The 24,325-nt window shown below is 40.1% G+C and overlaps 1 protein-coding gene across 3 annotated transcripts in view; it reads left to right on the top strand.

Annotated features, from left to right (window-relative positions):
• LOC111150678 (POU class 2 homeobox 1) overlaps nt 1-24,325 on the top strand; it is a 199,318-nt gene that overhangs the window by 130,278 nt on the left and 44,715 nt on the right. For all 3 annotated transcript variants that reach the window (XM_022508217.1, XM_022508219.1, XM_022508218.1), the window contains exon 2: nt 116-181. In XM_022508217.1, coding sequence (XP_022363925.1) covers nt 116-181 — 66 coding nt within the window. The remainder of the gene's footprint in view (nt 1-115; nt 182-24,325) is intronic.

Raw genomic sequence — 24,325 nt, 5'->3', positions numbered from 1 at the left:
TGAACATTAATGTAACATTAGTCAATATTCTTAGACCTTTCCTTTGCCACAATTTTGCCTTCCTAACCACATCCCCAATTTTTAAAAAACCTCATTCACCTCTCATTCATTGCAGACTCAAGAATGAACAATCCGTCAGAAACCAGTAAACCATCTATGGAGAGTGGAGATGGCAACACAGGTAAGAGATGATTCCCAGATCCAGCTTTTTAACTAGATCTAATGGAGTTAACAGAAGAACTTTCCATTTAACTGTGACTTCTGTTCGGCAAATGAAGAGCAGTTGGAGTGTTGAGTTGTCAGATGTAATTTAGTGCTTGCAGGAACTGGTATTGTATTTGCTTAAGATTATTTAGTTTTGGTTATTTCCCCCCAAAATACAAACGCAGTGATCCGAAGGGGCACATGCACCCCAATGTTTATAGCAGCAATGTCCACAATAGCCAAACCGTGGAAAGAGCCTAGAATGAACATCAAGAGATGAATGGATAAAAATGAGTATGTGTGTGTGTGTGTGTGTGTGTGTGTTGGAATACTATGCAGCCATCAAAAGAAACGAAATCTTGCCATTTACAGCAACATGGATGGAACTGGAGGGTATTATGCTGAGCGAAGTAAGTCAATCAGAGAAAGACAATTATCATATGATCTCCCTGATATAAGGAATTTGAGAAATAAGACAGAGGATCAGAGGGGAGGGGAGGGGAAAATGAAGCAAGACGAAACCAGGGAGGGAGACAAACCACAAGAGACTCAATCTCAGGAAACAAACTGCTGGTTGCTGGGGGGTGGTGGATAGGAATGGGTTGGCTGGGTGAGGGACATAGGGGAGGGTATGTGCCATGGTGAGTGCTATGACGTGTGTAAGACTGATGGTTCACAGACCCGTACCCCTGAAGCAAATAATACATTGTATGTTAATTAAAAAAACAAGAGATTATTTAGTTTCTCCTGCAGATTGCCTCATCTCTTTGCTGCTGTTTTTCTGTTTTTCAGAGAAACTCTGAAGCAGTTGAGAGAAGAGTCCTTTAGGGTCAGGTAGTTCTGGGTGTGAATTAGGGATTTGTTACTAGCTTTGGACTTCAGGCAATTTCCCCAATCTTTTGAGACTTTATTCACCTATAAAATGGAGATAATATATTTCATAGGTCATTGTGAGTATTAAAGGAAATGGTTAAGCACAGTGCTAGTAGCTACACAGTAACCTTTCAGTAAAACGTTGCCCTTGTTACAGGTGTTAATCAAAATAGTAAATATTATCCACCCCCCCATTCAGTATAAATTGAAGTTATGATGGTGTCAGTAGATAGTTAAAAACACACACCTATTTCTAATCTGTTCTTTCATCTGGTAATTTTTAAAAATTTATACTTGATTTAACTCTTTATTAGGAGAAAATTAATATCATGTGAACGAGAAAACTGAGTCCCCATGAGAGAAAGGCAAATCCGTGAAGGGTACGAGGTCTCCACAAGCCGTACCGTTGATTCATTGCATCGCTCCGAGGACATCCCGCCGGGTGTCCTCATCATCCGCCAGAGCGGGCGCCGGGCGGCCGGGTTTCTGGGGAGGAGGCACGAGTTTCAGTACTCAGCTGTGTTAGAGGGAGTTAGGGGCAGGGGTACACACACAGTAACAACTTCTGAAGTAAACTAGGTTATTCACTTGCAGAGGGGCTTGCCTCTTTGACCCATCATTTTAAAACTGCCCGACTGTGGGAGGTCGTACGCCTGGGAGTCACCCCTGGAAGCAGCCTTTGTTTTCACCTCTGTCGGCCACGACATCTTGTAATTTGAAGCAGATGAGTCGAACCAGTATAGCAGTTCCCGCCCACATATCTTTCCATTCGAAATTGTTCTCCACGTGGGGGTACTTGTTAAGCTTTTAGTCCCGAGAGTGAACCGGCCTCTTGATGGGAGTTGAGCCGTGGAACGTCCCGCTGCGCGGAGCCGGGCGCCCGGAGCGCGCCGAGGCCAGCCGGGGAGGCCCCGCGGGACCTGCCGCCGCGGGACCTGCGGGCGGGGAGAAGGGCCGCGCAGCGTTCTCTTCTGTCTGGGCTGTCGGCGGCAGTCTCATTTTTGTTGTTTCTCTGTCCTCTGTCCATCATTTTATAGCACGGATCCATCTGCCGGTGTTTTGGCCAGCTAGCTTAGGTGGGGGACTCGTTTGCAGAGAGAAGCAGGGCGGTGCATCCCGTAGGCCGTTGGGGGGGTGCACGGGGCACTTGCGCCCAAGGAGCCACTTCAGAGGACAGGCGTGCATTCCTCAGGGAAGAGAGACCGGTGGTTGGGCCAGCACTGAAAATGGGTCTACCCCAGAGTCCTTGAGAAACCCGTACGAGTAATAGACGTTTCATAGCTATCGTTTGTTGAACACCTACATTTATTTAATAATCCTCCGAAGACATGTTTTTAAAAATCTTAAGCACTGTACCCATTACCTGATTTCAAGTTGAGTTCTTAATGACAGCCCTGTAAGTTAGGTATTATTATTTCAAGGAGTAAGAAGAAGTCAAGGCACAAAACCAGCCAGGAAATAAAGGCAAAATGAAGATTTACACCCTGCATATGGTTTCTCCCATGAATTGCAATAAAATAAAGCAGAAAATTTAAGCCGTGCTTGATTTCAGGTAAAACCATTTTCAGAACTATGTATTAGAGAAATTCTAGATGGAGCACTTGCTAAAGCAGTCTTGGGAATTTCTTGACTTGTTTTAATATGCAGTGCCTGGTAGACTCAGAACTGGACAGTATCAATATAGATTTTTACTTTTTAATGTCTCTAAAACTCAGCATTTGTTGCTATTGTAAAATTACAAATCACTTCCATGTTACAGACCTTTACATGCACTTGAAGGTAACTAGAACCTTGAATGTCAATTTCTGAAACGTTAAGAGCCTCTCACTCTGTTCTTAGCATCTCCCACTGATGTCAGTTTATTAGTTTAGGAATATAAAAATAACTTGGAGTTCCAGTTTGCCTATTAAATTACAATGCTCAGTGTATCAGATATAGATAGATTGCTCAGACGATTACATGCCTATAAATTGATTTTTATTTAAAAATAAAACAGACCTACAGATTGTTTAATTGTAAAGGATGTATGGATTCTTCGTTTCTGCTACTTGAATGACAAGTAAAGTTCTCAGTGGAAAGAACGCTAAGTGTTGTTGTAAGAAAACGGAAGTCTTACCTTTTCTTGGATTTGGAACTTTTGTGTAGATTACTAAAATTTTAAATATTTCTAGAAAAAATAACTTTGGTTTGTGACATTTTATAGGGAGTAATACTGTAGAATTATTTAAGATCTTGTTTGAGATGTTTCTTCTTTGCCTTACTCCTGCCAGAGCGACCTGTGTAAGTTGAGCAGGTAAATCTGATGGTGCGCTTTTGTCAAACAGCCCTGATGTGTTCCCAGAAAATCTGTAGTTTAGGTTTATCAGTGTATTGACTCATTAAGTGCCTGTTATATGTAGAATATTGAGTGTGGTGTTTATTATAAGATGCTAGTGCAAATAGATGAGATTCCCTTTCAAGAGTTAGCAGTCCGTTAAGAAAACAGATACACAGAGAAGAGATTCCAGGTAGATTATTGTAATTCAAGAGGAGGTATAGAAAAATATCATAGTGGTATTTCTTTGAGGAACTTAGAGTATTTTTTTCCTTGACATATGATTGACATGCAAATTATATTAGTTTCAGGTAGACAACATAATGGTTGAATATTTGTATATACTGTAAAATGACCAGTAAGTCTGGTTTTTCCTGTCACTGTGTGAAGTTACGTAATATGCAATACAGTATTATTGAATACAGTCATCGTGCTCTAATTACATCCCTGACTTACTATTCTGTGACCGGAAATTTGTACCTCATGACCTCCTTTTCCCCTTTTGCCCAACCCCCAGTCACCCTTCCCTTCTGGTAACCACCAGTCTGTTCTCTACATTTATGAATTTTGTTTTGTTTGTGTTACTTTTTAGATGCCACATGTCCTGAGATCTGTGGTATTTGTCATTCTCTGAGTTACTTCACTGAGCATAATACCTTCAGGGTCCATCCATGTCATCCTCAATGGCAAGACTCCCCTCTTGGTTATGGCCGAGTGGTATTCCATTGTGTGCATATACATCATCTTCTTTATCCCGGCACTCGTGGATGGACACTAGGGTTGTTTCCATATCTTAGCTATTGCGAATAATGCTACAGTGAACACGGACATGTGTGTATCTTTTCTAATTTGTGTTTTTATTTTGTTTTGTTTTTTTGGATCAATACGCAGAAGGGGAATTGCTGGTAGTTCTGTTTTTAGTTTTTTCAGGATCCTCCATATTGTTTTCCATTGTGGCTGTACCACTTTACATTCCACTGACAGTTACTAAGGTTCCCTTTTCTGCCCATTTTCACCAGTACTTGTTACTTCTTGTCTTTTTGATAGTCACCATTCTGACGGATGTGAGATGATATCTCATTGTGGTTTTCATTCGCATTTCCCTGATGATTAATGATGTCAGTATCTTTTCATGTGCCTGTTGGCCATCTGTACGTCTTCTTTGGGAAATTGCCCATTATTTACCAGATTGGTTTTTTCGTTATTGAGTTGTGTGAGTTCTTTCTATATTTTGTCATAAATTGACTATATGTGCATGGGTTTATTTCTGGACTCTGTACTGTTCCATTGATCTGTGTGTCTGTTTTTATACCAATACCATACTGTTTAAATTATTATATCTTTGTAATATAGTTTATTACAGGCAGTATGATGACTCCAGCTATATCATTTAAGAACAAATTGATTGGTTTATTTTAAAGGAAGAGAGTGAGCAAGTGGGGGGCGGGGGGAGGTGAAGAAACCCGAAACCGACTTCACACCGAGTGCAGAGCCTGGTGCAGACCATCTAGATAAGAGAATAGTAATGATAGTTCTTACAGTTTTTTGGACAAGGATGCTGCCAAGGATATTGCCTGTAGGGGAAGCAGTAACTCCATTTCTTCTTCCTCCCAGTCCTTGGTTAACATCTGATCTATGTTCTGTCTCTAGGAACTGGCCTCTTCTAGATACTGTATATAAGGGGAATCACACAATATTTTTTCTTTTGTGTCTGACTTATTTCACTTAGCGTATTTTCAAGGTTCATCCACGTTATAGCATGTATAACTGGATAATATTTCATTGTGTGTATATATTATATATATACCACATTTTGTTTATCCATTCATCCGTTGATGGACAGCTGGGTTGTTTTCACCTTTTAGCTACAACTACTGTGAACACTGGTGCACAAGTCTTAGAGTGACTGTTTTCAGTTCTTTGGGCTAAATAACTAGTAGTGAAGTTGCTGGGTAAATCAACACATTTATTATCTTTATGGCTTGGAGATTAAAACTTCTAAAATGAGAGTGTTGTAAGACTTGCATTCCTTCTGGAGCCTCGATGAAGAATCCATTTCCTTCCCTTTTCTAGCTTCCATAGGCCACCTACATTCTTTGGTTTATGGCCTCTTCCTCTACCTTCAAAGCCAGAAGTGAGGTGTCTTCAGGGTGGTCATTCTGTCTGACTCCTGCTTCCATCATCCCATCTTCTTTGACTCTCCTTGCCTCCCTCTTCCTCTTACAGGCACCATTGTGATTACCCTGGGTCCACTCAGCTACCCGAGCATACAGTCTCCCTATCTCAAGACTCTTAACGTAATCAGATCTGCAGACTCCTTTTGCCGTATAAAGTGACTATTCACAGCTTCTGGGGGTTGGGACGTAGACATCTTTGGCCATTGTTCTGGCTGCTGCACTTCCTGAATCAAATCTGATCCACTGTATTAGAGAGAACATTTGGAAGAGTGAAAAAACGTTGTGTGAAGTTTTGTAAACATCAGTAAGAACAACCAAAGCAGGTTTTTTTGATCTTAGAAATATTGCATATATTTTAAAGTCTTGCTCACTTTTAACCAAAGGGCAGACTTCTTTCATCAGTACTTCTGACAAATGGTCACCTCCCCTGTGCTTGGGCTCATCCACTGACAGGGAATCATAGTTTCTGGTACATCTTCTTCTGTTGTTGTACGGCTCTGTTATCTATATTCTTTTTGAATTCTGTCCTTAGGAGTAACACACATTAAAATGATTTTCCCTAACTTTTAAAAAAATGAAAGCTCTTTTGGAAGTCGCCATATTTTAAGTCTTCAACATGTACTTGATATTTATTTTAAAATATTAATTTGTTATGTTATAATTTATTGTAGAGTAATAATTCATACTATAGTAATAGTGGCTGTCATTATTTACTAGGTGTGCTAACCACTTTGTGTGGATCGTCTCAGTTAATCCTTGTAACAACCATATGAGGCACAGTTTTTCTCTTTTTATGGATCAGGGAATTGAGGCTCAGAGATGTTTGGTCACTTTTCAAAGGTCCCACATACCTGTAAAAGTGAGCAGAGCTGTTCTGTTGTCCTTTGAGCTATGTTGTTCCGTATGTCTTGTTTTCCATGTGCAGGATACTATACTAAGTATGATCACTAAAGTTCAAATATTGATTTTGTTCTCAGTAAACGTATCTTACAGAGAAAATATCATGAAAATGTAGTAGCAGATTCATAAGAAGGACGCGAGGCCTGTGAGATGTCAGCGTGGGGCAGGTTGTTTCTGGCTGGGAGGGTGAGGGAAGGCTCTGTGGAAGGTGGGGCTGCCGCTGGACCTAGAGGGCCGGGCGGGATTTCCGTGTGCCGGTGGGGGGGTGTGTATGCTTGGCCTGAAGAAGCAGTTAAGCCAAGATGGGAGAAGGAGACCCATCCTAAAGTTCTCTGATCCCTTCTGAGTCTTCCCTAGCACCCTGTGATTTCTAGATCCTTTGTCGTTCTGTCGTCCTCACAGGTCAGATGACCCGGCTCTTCAGACTTCGCTACAACCGTGACAGTCACCATCATCTTATTGTTATGTTTGAAAACTTACCATTGGCTTATTGTAATTATTTTTTATAATTAAGGTAAAAATGATGTTAGATTTAATTTTTTAAAATATAAAGTGTTGTTTTTTTTCTGGTAATATTTGTTTTGAAATAATGAAACCTGTTTCAAAGCAACTGACTCACTTGCTGATTCATTGAGTTTGGGGTCAATTAACTGTAGGTCTTTTTTCTTTCTACTTGAATTATGATAGTGCTAAAGCTCCTCCCCATTCTGTTTTCACTTACTTGATTTTTCATTCAGATGATTTTTTTTTCCCTAGGAGGATGTCAAGATCTTTTCACAGCTGAAAAGACCAAATAAATGTATTAATGCAACCCAATATATGTCTGTGATTGCATTCCAAAAGTATTTTATCAGAAGTTTCTAGAAACCAGGGATATTTGTTCTGTGAAATTTATTAATGCTGTGGCTGATTTTACAAATTATATTAGTAAGAGAGTTTGAGCAGACCTCATTATCTCCAAGACAAAGAGAAAGGATCCTGAAGGGCCAGGGCACCAGTGAATACATCTGCTAGTCGTCGTAGTAATTGAAGAATCTTGAAGTCTTGAACCAGCCAGCACTAGTTTTGGAAAACATTTCCAGATAAAATACAGTGTTTTCAGAGAAGAATCAGAAATTCACTGAGGAACAGGCCTCACATAAAGTTCTCATCAAAACAGTAGAGCAGTTGCAAATTTCAGACTCGGAAGAGCTGTTTTCCCTTTGAACTTATGTTTATCCAAGGGCCATTTCTGATATTCTTACTGCTGTTATCATTATCATTTTAAACTTATTACATGTTTCACTGTGTAGATTATGTTCTCTACTGGCCAGAGTGCTGTTACATAAGCCTGAGGGTGGAAATACCAATACTGATTTTTCTTGGAGTTACTGGAGTTTTAAATAGTGAGTAGTTCCCTGGGTGGGTGAGACTGTCCGGAGCACTTCTGGAGAGCCTCGGGAGCACAGTGGCGGGCGTTCTGTGTTGTTGGTGGTCTAGAAGCAAAAAGCACATGCCTGTAGGAAAGGGGGATCTCCCTCTGGTGTTCGGTTTGGTAGATATCATTTACAAGATACCGCTTCTAAGAGCTTCTGACCACTGCATATCAGAGAAGCTTGTCCTGGCCCTGCCCCACTGGTGCATGTGGGGAGGATGATGATGATTTTAGGTGTGGAGGCAGGGAGCTATCGTTACTGAACCTGTGAGAATACTAAGTGGCATTGGAATTAAGATTAAATTTTTAATGAATGAAGGAGTGAGTGATCCGTTTGCCCAGAGTAACCCAATAACAAATACAGAATTTTTAAAGTAGTATCTATTTCATTTTACTCATTACCAATAAGAATTTGGAACATTACTAAAAGAGGATTTATTGCTAAAAGGCCATTTTAAGTACAGATTGTGAGCTTTTCTATAATTTTTCCTTTTTCCCTTAGAGGGCAGTTTTGTTTCCTGTCATGTTAATTGTGTGTGTGTGTGTGTGTGTGTGTGTGTGTGTGTGTAAAAGAATTTTCTAGCCATGTTATACCTTACATTTCACTTGAAGCAAAAGAACTAGACTCATTACTCTTTCAGTGAGACCCATGATGTGGTGCTCTGGCTTAGAGCAGTGGCAGTGGACACCGGGGGTCAGATTTGATGCGCATTCGTGGGAAGAAGAGGAGATTGCGAAGGGAGTAGACAAACAAGGGGAGAGCGCGATCGAACAGACGTGCCTGCGTTTGGGTCGGGCCGGTGGATGGCGCTCCAGGCTCTGAGCTGGGACGGCCCGCGGCGCGGAGGCGGCACGTGGTCCCTGCGGGTGAGACAGAGCCGCGTTCGGAGGACGGAAACCGGCTGCCCGTGCGGGAGTGAACGGACGGAGCGGGGAGGTGGCCCTGGGAATGGAGTGGAATGAGCCAGGACAAGAGCCGCGGACAGACCTCCTCCACGGCTCCGAGGGGCTGGCGGAGGAAGCGCGGGAGGAAGCGGGGTCCGCACGGAGCCCGCCCCGCCGGGGACCTGGGCCGCGGCGTCGTCAGCGTCGGAACGAGGTTAGGTCGCGGGAACGAAGTTAGGTCGCCGCCGCCGTCCCGCCGCCGCGCGGCTGTCGCTCAGTGGCCACGTGTGCGGGCAGCCGCCCGTGTTGGACCCCGCATACCCCTTTTAAATGGTTTAAAAGAGAATTGAGCGGTGGGGGAGGGAAGGGGATGATAAACGTAGGCAGCTCCTGTAACCGCGAGCGGCCGTGCACCGCGGTGGCCTCGAGCTCGGGCCCTGGAGCCAAACCCCTGGGGTCAGGTCCCTGGTTCCTTCCCTTACCAGTCGTTACTTTGGGCATATTCCTCCTTTCGGTGCCACAATTTTCTTAGCTGTAAAATGGGAGATAAATAATAACAAATCATTGTTTAAAAGTGATGTACACGTTGAAAGCCAGTAGACGTATGAGTCAGGAAGTGCTCAGTAATGGACAGTGTTTATTTTGAATATGACGATGATGGCAGTGATTCTATATTAAATAAAGGGAAGGAAAGAGCAGGAGAGGGAGTCGAGTATGTTTGTATGTGAAGGAGAGGAGCCAGGAGGAGGTGGTACGAAAAGGAGGGATGCTTCAGGAATCAGAGTTCCCAAGGAGGAGGGAAGCATTGGGTTTCTGAGCGCTGGTAGATGAAGTAGCTTAGAACAGAATAAGGTCCCCTCCCCTCCATTTAAGGTAAGGAAATGGGAGAGGGAAGGAGTTAGAGATACATACAGATAATGACTATGGATAAGTTTGTAGGTAGAAGGGAAGGTAAGAAAGCCCTCTAGATAGGGCTAGGAAAGGAGGCAATTAGGGATGTCCTTGCGATATTGGGAAAATGAAACCAGGGAACAAATTGCAGTGAAGTCTGGGAGTAGATAGTTCGTCCAGATAAATAAACAATATAAGAAGAATTGATAGCAAAGGGTCATAATTCAAGCTGGGAACTTGCCATCAGATAAAACCAGAGGCTCCGGAGTTTCACTGCAGCTTCTTGGGCACTTTGTGTTTGAAAAGAAGGCAGGAAACTACCACCATTTAGCAAACTCACATCTCGAAGGTTGAAGTTGAGTAAGGAACAATTGACTAGGTTAGGAGGCAGGAGAAAGACGGAGCAGAGTCAATGTTTGGTAAATTTTTCTGTCAACAGACTGTTGACAGGGTATTACAACTTTAGAGCAAGGACTTTATTTCTGGTTTTCTTGGTCCTCGAAGCATTCCCTGTAGGTGACCATGACGTGGTCTGAATAACTGGTAGGTCATAAGCCATTTCTCATTTGGGCATAAAGGTGTGTTTCAGTAATACCTTTCATCCAGATAGACGTTTAATAATTTGATAGACGGGGTGCCTGGGTAGCTCAGTGGGTTAAAGCCTCTGTCTTTGGCTCAAGTCATGATCCCGGGGTCCTGGGATTGAGCCTGGCGTCCGGCTCTCTGCTCAGCAGGGAGCCTGCTTCCTCCTCTCTCTCTGCCTGCCTGCCTGCCTGCCTACTTGTGATCTGTCTGTCAAATAAATAAAGAAAATCTTAAAAAAAAAACAAACCACAATTCGACAGACTAACCATTCATGGAACTCTTGTCCTGCATCACTAATGTGCAGTCATCTCCAAGGTAATATATATAAGCAATTTAAAAAAATACACCATTATTTAGGAAATGAAGACTAGACAGTACGATAGCAGGGGACATTTTTAGTCGATACCTAATAGTCACCCGTCCTGTAGATGATCTGTAGCATCATTTCTGATTATGCTTCTTGCTTTTGTGGTGATGTAGAACTTTTCTAAGCTTTAAGTGGTTTTCTTTCTGGATTTCCGTTATCCCAAACTCTTCCCATTTCATGATGACTCATAAGGAAGAAACCACCTACACATACCAACACACACAGACACACGAACATAAGCTAAGTTTCCTTGAAGATCTTTTAGCTGTTATTATGTTAGTTATGTCCCATAGTTACGTGATTTTCCGTGAACTTGGCTTAGAATTTGTGCTTGCTTGTTACGGCAGTGCAGTAACGGGCACAGGCGTCGTTGCTCCTTGCAGGGCATCTGAAGTTTAAGCTCTTGGCAGATTTCACTTTGACTGCCTTAAATTTACTGACAGGCAGATTCCCCCAGGGGTGGCCTGGTACCCTGGCATCACTTGCTCTACGGCGCAGTGTAAGTAGCCGGTCGGGCCGTGAGGCAAGCAAAACCCATGGGGCAGTCAGATTTGTCCTGAGCTGCAGATTTCTTTTTGTTTTTGTTTTATTGAGGTGAAATGTGTATAGCATAAAATGAGCCATTTAAGGTGAACAATTCAGTGCCACTTAGTACAGGCACAGTTTGTGTAGCCATTGCCTCTGTCTGGTTCTGAAATGTTCCCATCACCCCAAAAGGAAACCTTTACTCATTAAGCAGTTGCCCTCCATTTCCCTCTCCTCCTCAGCTCCTGTGCCTATAGATTTACCCGTTCTGGATGTTTCATATAAATGGAATCATGGGCTCTGTGACCTTTTTGTGTCCAGCTTCCTTCACCCAGCAGAACGTTTTCGAGGTTCATCCATGTTGTCGTATGTCTAAATCTTCATTCCTTTTAACGGCTGAGTAATATTCCATTGTGTATGCATACATTGTATGTACGATTTGTTTATCCAGTCATCTGTTGATAGACAGTTGGATTGTATCTGCTTTCTGGCTATTGTGATAGTGCTGGTGTGCACATTCATGTCCAAGGATTTCTTTGAGTGCCTGTTTTCACTTTGGGATGTATTCCTAGCAGTGGAATGGATGGGTCATATACTGATTCTATGTTTAACTTTTTAAAAAACCATCAAACTCTTTTCCACAGTAGCTGAACCATATTGCATTTCCACAGCCAGTGTACAAGGATTCCAGTTTCTGCCAACACTTGTTATTTCCCTTTTTTTTCCTGTTAATAGGTATCCTAATGGGTTAAATAAACTACTTTTATTTATTTATTTATTTATTTATTTATTTTTAAAGATTTTATTTATTTGACAGAGAGAGAGAAATCACAAGTAGGCAGAGAGGCAGGCAGAGAGAGAGGGGGAGGAAGCAGGCTCCCTGCAGGGCAGAGAGCCCGACTTGGGGTTCGATCCCAGGACCCTGCTGGGATCACGACCTGAGCTGAAAGCAGAGGCTCTAACCCACTGAGCCACCCAGGTGCCCCTATTTATTTATTTTTAATGTACTTTTAAAGTAGCAACTCTGCGCTCTTCTTTCCAGTAGTGTCTTTGTGTATCTCCCTCTGCATTATGGTCAGGATGTCTTGGAGAATGAGGTGAGCAGTGGCTAGTAATCAACTTGTGTTTACACCTGAACCAGTAATTTTCACCTTTCATACCTTGGCGGGTCAGGCCTCACTATGTAACCCTAAACCACCTTTATATCGTAATCTCCCTTTCTTAACCATGCTAGAACTCACAAAGCACTTTGTACCTTTCTTTGAGCAAATACCATATTCTGCTTTGCTTTGTTTGAGGACGGTGAATGCACTTGATTCTGCTTTCTACTTTCTGCCATCTTTTTGTAGGTAACTTCTTTAAAGTGCTTGTCTTTTACATTATAATTATTTTTGTTCTTGTCTGTCACCCATAGCTAACTGTGAGCAACTTTTGGTGTGGGAGTATGACTTGTTTACCTTTGTAAACCGAGGACCTAATAGAATGTCTAAAATTGTTCGTTTGGATTCCTGGATGTTAAACTTGTGCTACAATGTCCTCTACTTTTGGTATTTTGGCATTTTCCTTCTTCAAATAGTTCCTGTTAGTTCCATCTCATCCTCTTAAGATTCAATCAAAATGTTGCCTCCAAGAAGTTTTCCCTGGAATCACCTTTTCCCTTCTTCCTTAAGGGCCCCTTGCTGGGTCCCAGTCCCAGCGTGTGAGTATCTGCTGTTGCCCTTGCTGTGCCGTGTGTACCTTTTACGGAACTAGAACCACAGTTGTTACTCTGCACCTCCACCAGACTCCCTATTCCTTTTTCTTTTATTTTTTTTCTTAGCACTTATTTTTATCTAATGTTCAATATTTTTTTCATTTGTATTGTCTCTTTCCCCACACTAAAACGTAAGCTCTATGAAGACATGGTTTCTGTCTCTCTTTTTTCTTGTTCTGTCTCTTGCATCTAGAACAGCGTCTGCCACATAGATATTTGGTGAGTTTTTCTTTAATGAGTGAGTTAATACGCCTGAGAGCTACTTAACAACAGGACTGTGTCGTTTTCTTCTTTATATAACCTCAGCACTTGGCACACCAACGCACAGTAAATGTTGAATATAGCATTTATTCTTACGGGAGGATCTCTCCTCCTCACAATATATTCTTGGTTCTCTTTTGTTGTTGTTTATACCTAAATAATTATATAAAAGCAGAAAATGCACCTGAGCGGAAAGAATAGTCTCTGTGCACGTAGGAGATGATTCAGTCCTAAGTTTCACGTATACAGCCATAATAGTAGGTTTCTCAGAAGGTAGTCCCTATAAAGGTAAAACCGTTCATTTGAAAGGAGAGATTTCTTTCCAGTTGTAAAGATGGACAAAGCTGTTGGTTAAGAAGTTAATCATTTAGAAAATAGCCAGATAATCTCTGTATCAGTATTCCAAAGTGGTCACTATCGGTATAGATTAAAAACAGTAAAGGGAGCGAAGAGTTCCGGGCGGATCAGATTTATAAGGGAGACCATGTGTGCTGCAGATGAGAGTGAGTTCCCAGTTCAATTAGCCAGTGACACCAACTGTTACTGGAAGCAAAGAAGCCTCAGCACAGGCGCAGTCTACTTAACGTGGCTTCTCCCTTGTCCCCAGCATCCTTAATTGGGTGGGGGTAAGCAGCTGCCTGTGACACACTCCTTACAAGTAGGATCTTACCGGATCTGAGAAGAAAAAAGGGTACGTTGCCCTTTTATATATTCAGCGTTTAGGTCTCCACTCAGAGTTAATAATTTTTGATCCTCCTTTGAAATCCAGGAATATTTACAAGTATTTTCAGGGATTCCAGAAATCTCACATCTCTATAACCAACGTCTTTACTCTGATTTAATTCTGTTTGGTGATGTGAGCGATTCTCAATGTTGGTCTGAGCACCACTGTAACAAATCCATTTTCATGCATTTAGCAAAAGAATCTGAGGCTACTGACATTAGAAAAAAGAGATTTTTTTTTTTCCTTTTTAAAATACGGCTTCCTTCAGACATACCTGTATCCTGAAGAGACTACGAAAATATATTACGGTAAGTTTTAAATTCTGGCCTTAACATGTTGATCTGTTGAAAAATACTGATGTTATCTCTTTAGTAAGGATTATGTGTCCTTACTTAAGAAAAACTAGGCTGTAGAGGCGTTAAGATTTTGGCAAGATTGGCACGCCTGGTGGCTCGGTTGGTTGAGCATTCCATTCTTGATTTCAGCTCAGGTCATGATCTCAGGGTCGCGAGATGGAGCCCTGTGTTGGGCTCCGAGCTGGGCTTGGACCCTCTTAGGATTCTCTCTCTCCTGCTCCCTCCTCCCCCCCCCCCAAAAAAAAAGATTTGGGTAAGATTTTTCTAGTTCAATTGGCCCTTAAAGAGGGTAGACTCCAGGCTGCATGTTGAACACTACCTGGGACTTTGAGACACAGAGAAGATGGCGGTGGCCATCTGCAGTTAGACCCTCCCGTGACGGTATCACCTTGGGTTTCTGTCTCCTCCTTCCTTCCCCCCATTCTTCTCCTCCTATCTCTGTCCTTCCCTCTCTAGTATGTTATGTTTCCTGCCCCATTTATACATTGTAACATGAGTGTTCGGAAGGTATAGATTTCCATTCTCAGTTGCGGAGAAAAACAATAGGAATAGCGAAAATGAGCGAACTGTTCCCCCTTGTCCGAACTTTTCTACTTTCTTTCTGTCTTGCTGTTTTTGTTTTCTGAAAATGACTGCCTTTTGACTACCGAGAAAATTGTACTGATTTGAGCCGGCCACCTCCCTCTGCTTTATATTTTTTTCTTTCACCCATCTTCTTCTTTTCATTTGCCTATAAGAAATATCCTTTTTCATTATTATGATCCTCCACTTTTCACTCTTAATTATGTGTCTTCTCATTTATTTCAAGTTCTTGTCCCATCTTTTCACCCCATTTGGTTCTAACATCTTCAGTGTATGCCTTCCCATAGAATCTTTCCTCAAAATATTGAGGTATGCATGGCTTTATCAACCCACAGACCCTCACCCCACCCGCAGTCTATACACCTTTCAGTGACCATCCCCTCTCACTCCCGCCACTGCCGGACCTACTAAAGGAAGGAGCGCCCTCATGCTTTGGCTTCATGACTACATGCTTTTTCCTTTGCTCCTTGCCATTTGGATGTGTCCTTGAAATTTTACTGCAATTATTTTGTCATTGTGGATGTTTTACTGTTTTAATGTCAATGTAATAATCTTAGAAACCTGTATGTAAACATGTGTGTATCGTTTAAGTACTCCTATGTCTACCACTCTATGAAACTGAATGTTACCGGTCCCAGGAGGCCACTGTAGGGTCCACCCTGGTCATCGTCGCTTCTTCCGCCACAGAGGTAACAGTCATCCTAAATTCAGTGTTAATGGTCACGTTGCTTTTCTTTCCAAATTTTTTCATCCGTATATTTTTTTTTTATAGATTTTATTTATTTATTTGACAGATAGAGATCACAAGTAGACAGAGAGGCAGGCAGAGAGAGAGAGGAGGAGGCAGGTTCCCTGCTGAGCAGAGAGCCCGATGCGGGGCTCGATCCCAGGACACTGGGACCATGACTTGAGCCGAAGGCAGAGGCTTTAACCCACTGAGCCACCCAGGCACCCCTCATCCGTATATTTTACTGTCATACTCAAATCATACTTAGATTCATCTGTTGCTGTTACATAAATCGAATCATACTATATTCTGACTGGTTTCTTTTGTTCAACTTTGTATTTTTGAGATTCATCCAAGTTAGTGCGTATGTTTATAATTCACTTTCACTGGATATAATATTCCGTTATATGAAGATATCACAAGTTTTCTGTCCATTCTATTATTGAGGACATTTGGGTTATTTTTAGGCTTTTGTTAGTTACTACAGACATTATTGCTATAAAGTAATTTTGTACTTATCTCTTATGCATGTGCATGAAAGTCTCCAGAGGGTACTACCTGAGCTTCTCCCAGTGTGATTCCAGGACTGCTGGCCACTTTTCCAGAGCATTTGTACTGGTTCATATCGCTACCAACAGCAGATAAGATTTCGCCATCTGGCCACAACTTGATATTAACCAACTTTGTAATTTTAGCCAATTTAGTGGCTATAAAATGGTATTGTATTAGGATTTTAATTTCATTTCCCTAGTTTCCAAGGAGGCTGAATCTTTTCTAGTGTTTGTGCACAATTTATGTTTCTTCTGTGAAATTCCTGTTCTTTTGGGCTTTTTTCTGTTGGTTTGAGTTTTTTTATTGATTCATAGGCATTCTCTGTGTGTTCTGAATACCAATCCTTTGTTGTTTTGTATGTATTACAGATATTTTCTCTTTTACATTCTCTTTTTATAACACTTTGATGAACAAAGCTTTTAATTTTGAAGTAAACATATCTTTTCATTTTTTGGGTCTTGGTAAAGAAATCCTTTTCTCAAGGTTGTAATGATGTATTCTTAGTTTGTCTTCTGAAAATGTAATAATTGTGTACTTTACATTTAGGCATTTAATCCTTCTGAAACTTTGCTTCCTTCCTCCTCCCCTTCCTCCCTCTCTCCCTCCCTCCCTTTTTCCCTCTCTTTCTTTTATATGGTATGGATTGATCTAATTTCATTTTTTCCCCAAATGGATACCCAGTTATCCTTTTATCGAAAACTCCATCCTTTCCTCACTGAAGCACAGTACTACCTATCGCACTGCAAGTGTCTGAAGATACGTGTGGCTTCCGGACTCGAATCTGATCTGTTCGTCATTGCACAAGTACTACACCGCTCTGATTATTGCTGGTCTGTTATAACTCATGGTATCCTCATAGTATGCGTCCCTCAACTGGCTTTTTAAATTTTTTTAAGATTTTATTTATTATTTGTCAGAGAGCGAGCGAGCATACATGTGCACAAGCAGGCAGAGGCGGAGCGAGAAGCCGGCCCCCTGCCGAGCAAGGAGCCCGATGTGGGGCTCCATCCCAGGACCCTGGGATCATGACCTGAGCTGAAGGCAGCAGCTTAACCAACTAAGCCACCCAGGCATCCCAACTTGCTTTTTAAAAAAAAAAAGCATTTTCACCCTTTGCCCTTCTGGATAAATTGTAGAGTCCTAGTTCATCTGGCTGGCTCGGTTGGAAGAGCATGTGATTGTTCATCTTGGGATCATGAGTTCAAGCCCCATGTTGGGTACAGAGATTATTGGAGGGGGAAAAAAAACAAAACTTTAAATAATTTTAGAATCAAGCTGTCAATTACACACACACCCCAACCCTGAAAAGAAAGGAAGGAAAAAATAACTTGTTGAGATTTTGATATGAAATTGCTTTGAATCCAAAGATCAGTTTGGAAAGAATTGATTGATATCTTTATAATGTTGAATCTTCCAGTAAATGAGCATTTATTTATGTCTTCTTACAATTTTAAATAAGGTTTTATAGTTTTCCACTGATTAGGACTTGCTATAGTTTCATAGATTTAGTCCCAGGATTTTATATTTTCGAAGTGTTAAAAATAATATTGTTCAAAAATGTTTTCATTTGGTGTATAAAAGCAATTTTAAAATGGATTTTGTGTGCTGTAACCTTATTAAATTCTTTTTATAATTAACATATAATGTATTATTGGTTTCAGAGGTCCAGGTCTGTGATTCATCAGTCTCATATAATACTCACTGCTCATTACATCACATGCCCTCATTAGTATCTATCACCCAGTTACCCCATCCCTCCCCTCCAGCAACTCTCAGCTTGTTTCCTATGATGAAGAGTCTCTTATAATATATCTCCCTCTCTGGTTTCATCTTATTTTATTTTTCCTCTCTTCCCCTGTGATCCTCTGTTTTGTTTCTTAAATTCCACACATCAGTGAGCTCATATGATAATTGTCTTTCTCTGATTGACTTATTTCCCTTAACATAATATCCTCTAGTTCCATCCACATCATTGCAAATGGTAAGATTTCATTTTTTGATGGCTGCATAATATTCCATCGTATTTATATATCACATCGTTTTTATCTATTGATCTGTTGGTGGACATCTGGACATAAAATCTTTGGCTATTGTGGACATTGTGCTATAAACATTGGGGTGCAGGTGCCCCTTTGGATCACTACATTTGTATCTTTCGGATTAATACCAAGAAGTGCAGTTTCTGGGTTGTAAAGTAGCTCTATTTTTGACTTTCTGAGGAATCTCCACGCTGTTTTCCAGAATGGCTGCACCACCTTCCATTCCCACCAACCATATAGGAGGGTTACCCTTTCTCTGCATCTTGGCCAGCATCTGTCCTTTCCTGACTTGTTAATTTTGGCCATTCTGACTGGTGTGAGGTGTGGTATCTCACTGTGATTTTGATTTGTATTTCCCTGATGCCGAGTGATGTTGAGCACTTTCTCATGTGTCTGCTGGCCATCTGGATGTCTTCTTCACAGAAATGTCTTCATGTCTTCTGCCCATTTCTTGATTGCATTATTTGTTCTTTGCATGTTGAGTTTGATAAATTCTTTATAGATTTTGGATATTTGCCCTTTATATGATATGTCATTTGCAAATATCTTCTCCCATTCTGTAAGTTGTCTTCTTTTGTTCGACTGTTTCCTTTTCTGTGCAAAAGCTTTTGATCTTGATAAAGTCCCATTAGTTTGTTTTTCCTTTGTTTCCTTTGCGTTTGGAGACATATCTAGCAAGAAGTTGCTGTGATCAGGGTCGAAGAGGTTGCTGCCTGTGTTCTCCTCTAGGATTTTGTTGGATTCCTGTTTTACATTGAGGTCTTTCATCCATTTTGAGTCTATTTTTGTGTGTGGTGTAAGGAAATGGTCCAGTTTCCTTCTGCATATGGCTGTCCAGTTTTCCCAACACCATTTGTTGAAGAGACCATCCTTTTTCCATTGGACATTGTTTCCTGCTTTGTTGAAGATTCATTGACCATAGAGTTGAGGGTCTATTTCTGGGCTCTCTGTCCTCTCTTCCATTGATCTATGTGTCTGTTTTTGTGCCAGTACCATACTGAAGTGTCGATGACAGCTTTGTAATAGAGCTTGAAGTTCATAATTGTGACACCACCAGTTTCAGTTTTCTTTTTCAACATTCCTTTGGCTATCCAGGGTCTTTTCTGGTTCCATACAAATTTTAGGATTATTCATTCCAGCTCTGTGAAAAATGTTGATGGTATTTTGATAGAGATTGTATTGAATGCGTAGATTGCTCTAGGTAGCATAGCCATTTTAACAATATTTGTTCTTCTAATCCTTGAGCATGGAATGTTTTTCCATTTCTTTGTGTCTTCCTCATTTCTTTTGTAAGTGTTCTATACCTTTGAGAGTATAGATCCTTAGCTCTTTGGTTAGGTTATTCCTAGGTATCTTACATTTTTTGGTGTAATTGTAAATGGGATTGATTCCTTAATTTCTGTTTCTTCTGTCTCATTGTCAGTGTCTAGAAATGCAATGGATTTCTATGCATTGATTTTATATCCTGCCACTTTGCTGAATTCCTGTAGGAGTTCTAGCAATTTTGGGGTGAAGTCTTTTTTTTTTTTTTTTTAGACTTATTTATTTATTTGTCAAGGAGAGGGAGAGATAGGACAAACAGGTGGAGGGATAGGCAGAGGGAGAGGCAGTCTCCCTGCAGAGCAATGGAGTCTGCAGGACCCAGTCCCATGACCCTGGGATCGTGACCTGAGCCTAAGGCAGACACTTAACTGACCAAGCCATCCAGGAGTCCCTGGGGTGGAGTCTTTTGACTTTTCCACAGACTGTCGTGTCATCTGCAAAGAGCAGAAGTTTGACTTCTTTGCCAATTCTGATGCCTTTTGTTTCTTTTTGTTGTCTGTTTGCTGAGGCTAGAACTTCTAGTACTGTGTTGAATAGCAGTGGTGATAGTGGACATCCCTGCTGTGTACCTGACCTTAGGGGAAAGCTCTCAGTTTCCCCCCATTGAGAATGATATTCACTGTGGGCTTTTTGTAGATGGCTTTTATCATACTGAGGTATGTTCCATCTATCCCTACACTGAAGAGTTTCAATCAAGAAAGATGCTATACTTCAAATGCTTTTTCTGCATTTTTTTCTATTGAAAATAGAAAAAAAATCCTTTCTATTGAGAGGATCATATGGTTCTTGTCCTTTCTTTTATTTATGTATTATATCACATTGATTGATTTGTGAAGGTTGAACCAACTTTGCAGCCCAGGAATAAATCCCACTTGGTTGTGGTGAATAATCCTTTTAATGTACCGTTGGGTCCGATTGGCTAGTATTTTAGTGATAATTTTGGCATCCATGTTCATCAGGGATATTGGTCTGTAATTCTTTTTGGGATCAAGTAATGCTGGGATTTGGGATCAAGTAATGCTGGGATTTTGGGATCAAGTAATGCTGGCCACAGAAGAAATTTGGAAGTTTTCCTTCCATTTCTGTTTTTTGAAAGAGGTTCATAAGAATTGTTGGTAATTTTTCTTTAAATGTTTGGTAGAATTCCCCTCGGAAGCTATCTGGCCCTGGGCTTTTGTTTGTTGGTAGATTTTTTTTTTTTATTACTGCTTCCATTTCCTTGCTGGTTATGGCTCTGTTCAGGTTTTCTGTTTATTCCTGGTTCTGTTTTGGTAGTTTATACATCTCTAGGAATGCATCCGTTTCTTCCATATTGCCTGAATTGCTGGCGTATAGTTGCTTATAATATGTTCTTTTAATTGTTTGTATTTCTTCAGTGTTGGTTGTGATCTCTCCTCTTTCATTCATGATTTTATTTATTTGGGTCCTTTCTCTTTTCTTTCTGATAAATTTGGCCAGGGGTTTATCAGTCTTATTAATAATTCAAAGAACCAGCTCCTAGTTTCTACTATTCTTCTGGTTTCTATGTCATTGATTTCTGCTCTAATCTTAAGGATTTCTCTTCTCCTGCTGGGTTTAGTCTTTCTTTGCTGTTCTTTCTCCAGCTCCTTTAGGTATAGTGCTAAGTTGTATGCTTAAGACCTTTTCTTGTTTCTTGAGAAAGGCTTGTATTCCTATATACTTCCCTCTTAGGACCACCTTCACTACATTGCAAAGATTTTGAGCAGTTGTGTTTTCATTTTCATTTGTTTCCATGAATTTTGTAAATTCTTCTTTAATTTCCTGGTGATCTGTTCATTCTGTAGTAGGATGCTCTTTAGCCTCCATGTATTTGAGTTCTTTCCAAATTTCCTCTTTGTGATTGAGTTCCAGTTTGAAAGTATTGTGGTCTGAAAGTATGCGGGGAATTATCCCCATCTTTTGATATTGGTTGAGACCTGATTTGTGACCCAGGATGTGATCTACTCTGGAGAATGTTCCATGTGCTTCGGAGAAGAATATGTATTCTGTTGCTTTAGGATATAAGGTTCTGAATATATCTGTGAAGTCCATCTTCTCCAGTATGTCATTCAAAGCCCTTATTTCCCTGTTGACCTTCTGCTTAGATGATCTCTCCATTGCAGTGAGGGGTTGTTAAAGTCCCCTACTATTAATTGTATCATTATCAATGTGTTTCTTTAATTTTGTTATTAATTGACTTATATAATTAGCTGCTCCCATGTTAGGGGCATAAATATGTATAATTGTTAGAACTTTGTGCTGAATGGATCCTTTAATTATAATACAGTGTCCTTCTTCATCTCTTATTACAGTACTTGGTTTAAAATCTAAGTTGTCTGATAAAGGAATTACTACCCCAGCTTTCTTTTGAGGCCCATTAGCACTCCATTAGCATGATAAATGGTTTTCCATGCCCTCACTTTAAATCAGGAGGTGTCTTTGGGTCTAAAATGAGTCTCTTGCAGACAGCATATGGATGGGTCTTGCTTTTTTATCCAATCTGATACCCTCTGTCTTTTGATTGGGGCATTTAGCCCATTTACATTCAGAGTAACTAATGAAAGATACAAATTTAGTTCCAATGTATTACTTGTAAAGAGACTGTTACTTTATATCGTCTCTGTTCCTTTCTGGTGTATGTTACTTGTGGGCTCTCTCTTTGCTCAGAGGATCCTTTTAATATTTCTTGTAGGACTGGTTTGGTGTTCACAAATTCATTTAGTTTCTGTTTTTTGCTGGAAACTTCTTATCATTCCTTCTGTTTTGAATGACATCCTAGGTGGGTAAAGTATTCTTGGCTGCATATTTTTCTCAGGTAGAGCCCTGAATATATCATGCCAGTCCTTTCTGGCTTCCAGGTGTCCGCAGATTGGTCTGCTGCCAACCTAATGTTTCTACCCTTATAGGTTACACATCTCTTGTCCTGACTGCCTTTGGGATTTTCCCTTTGTCTCTGAGATTTGTAAGTTTCACTGTTCTATGTTAGGAATATTGACCTATTTTTATTGATTTTGAGAGGGATTTCTTTTTCTTGGATTTTGATGCCTGTTTCCTTACCCAGATTAGGGATGTTCTCTGCTATAATTTGCTCCAGTATACCTTCTGCTTCTCTCTCTTTCTCTTTCCTTTTCTTCTGGAATCCCAATTATTCTAATACTGTTTAACTGCATGGGATCACTTATCTCTCACATTCTCCCCTTGTGGTCCAGTGAGTTGTTTATCTCTCTTTTTCTCAGCTTCTTTAGTCTCTGTCATTTTGTTGTCTATTTCACCAATTCTAATTCTCTCTTCTGCCTCGGTTATCCTAACAGTTAGAGCCTCCATTTTTTATTGCATCTCATTAATAGCCTTTTTGGTTTCAAAAATTAGTTAGATTTTAGTTCTTTTATTTCTCTAGAAAGGGACTCTCTAGTGTCTTCTATGCTTTTTTCAAGCTCAGCTAGTATCTTTATAATCGTTATTCTGAATTCTAGCTCTAACATTTTGTGTCTACTTGATTAGGTCCCCTTATTAAACTCTCTTATTCTAGAAATAGATCATTAGATTTCTTAGGCCTCTATATGCATTATAAAAATCATCTGAAAAGAAAGTTTTGTTTCTTTTTCCAATTGGTGTATTTTCTTTTCTTACCTTGTTTGTTGCTTGAGGCTTTCAGTAGCTGGCACACTTATCTTGTTCTTAATATTAATGGGAATGCTTTATTGTTAATTTTTATCAAGTTAAGGAAGTTTATTTCTGTTCCTATGCATAGAATTTTTGTCATAGGTAGATATTGAATTTTATCTAAGGATTTTCTTTAATCTTTTGAGTCAATTAAATGATTTGTCCCCTTTAATTAATGTGATGAATCACATTGATTTTTTTAACCCTTAAACTCCAAATATTTTATCTTATTAGCTTATTTTTGCTAATACTATTTAGGATATTTTTATGTATGTTTGTGAGTAAAACTAGCATGTATTTTTGTTTGTTTGTTTTGTTTTCTTTATTCATCTTTTTCAGGTTTCGGTAGTGAGGTTATGCTGACCTCACAAAATGACTTAGAAATTGTTTCCCTTTTTTCCCCATACTCTGGAAAAGTTACTTAAGATTAGAATTACTTGTCCCTTTGATTTCTGGAAGCAAGCAGAGTAAAATTGTTTAGGTTTTCATTTTTCCTTTTGGGAAGATTTTTACTTACATATGACATTTCTTCAAATGCTGTAGGACCCTTGGCATTTCCTATTTCTTCTTGAGTCAGTCTTGGTAAGTTATATTTTCTAGAGAGTAAGCCATTTCTCAGTTTTAATTTTATTGGTGTCTATTTTATTGGTTCATGATATTCTATCTTTAGTGTTTGTAGCATTTTTTTTATTATGTCCTTCTTTCTGTTATCCTTAAATTATTTGCTCCTTCCCTTTTACTTTTTTCTTCTAAGCTGTATGATTCTTTTGAAAGAACCAACTTGGTATTTCTGTTATGTGTTTTTTTTCCTATTTCATTAAGTTTTGGCCTTACTTTTATTACTGCCTTTCATTTAGTCTGTCTGGATTAATTTCTTGTTCAGTATTTGATCCTGTTCTGTACCATTTGGCAGTAGTAAACTACCCCATCCTTGTAGGATTCTTTTGCCTGGCTCCTGAAGCACCCTAGTCCTGAAGGATTTTTTTTATTTTTTTTCTCCCTGTTTCCTCACTGCTTCCTCTCTGGTTCTTTATCTCTACATCTCCTAATGTAGGTGCCCTCTTATCTTCAGGCTTCTTCTCTCTGTATCCACTCTTAGTTGATTGACATTTTTACTCTATATTACAACTATCACTTCTCTGTGAGTAATTACACAGAATCAGGGAACCTTGTCCTTGTCTTGGCTCTTCCACTAAGTAGCTATGGCATT

Source organism: Enhydra lutris, unplaced genomic scaffold (assembly GCF_002288905.1).
Source record: "Enhydra lutris kenyoni isolate GAN:26980312 unplaced genomic scaffold, ASM228890v2 scaffoldscaffold24, whole genome shotgun sequence".
Classification (NCBI taxonomy): domain Eukaryota; kingdom Metazoa; phylum Chordata; class Mammalia; order Carnivora; family Mustelidae; genus Enhydra; species Enhydra lutris.
The sequence above is the reverse complement of the archived record's forward strand: the minus strand, read 5'-3'. Positions and strand labels throughout refer to the sequence as shown.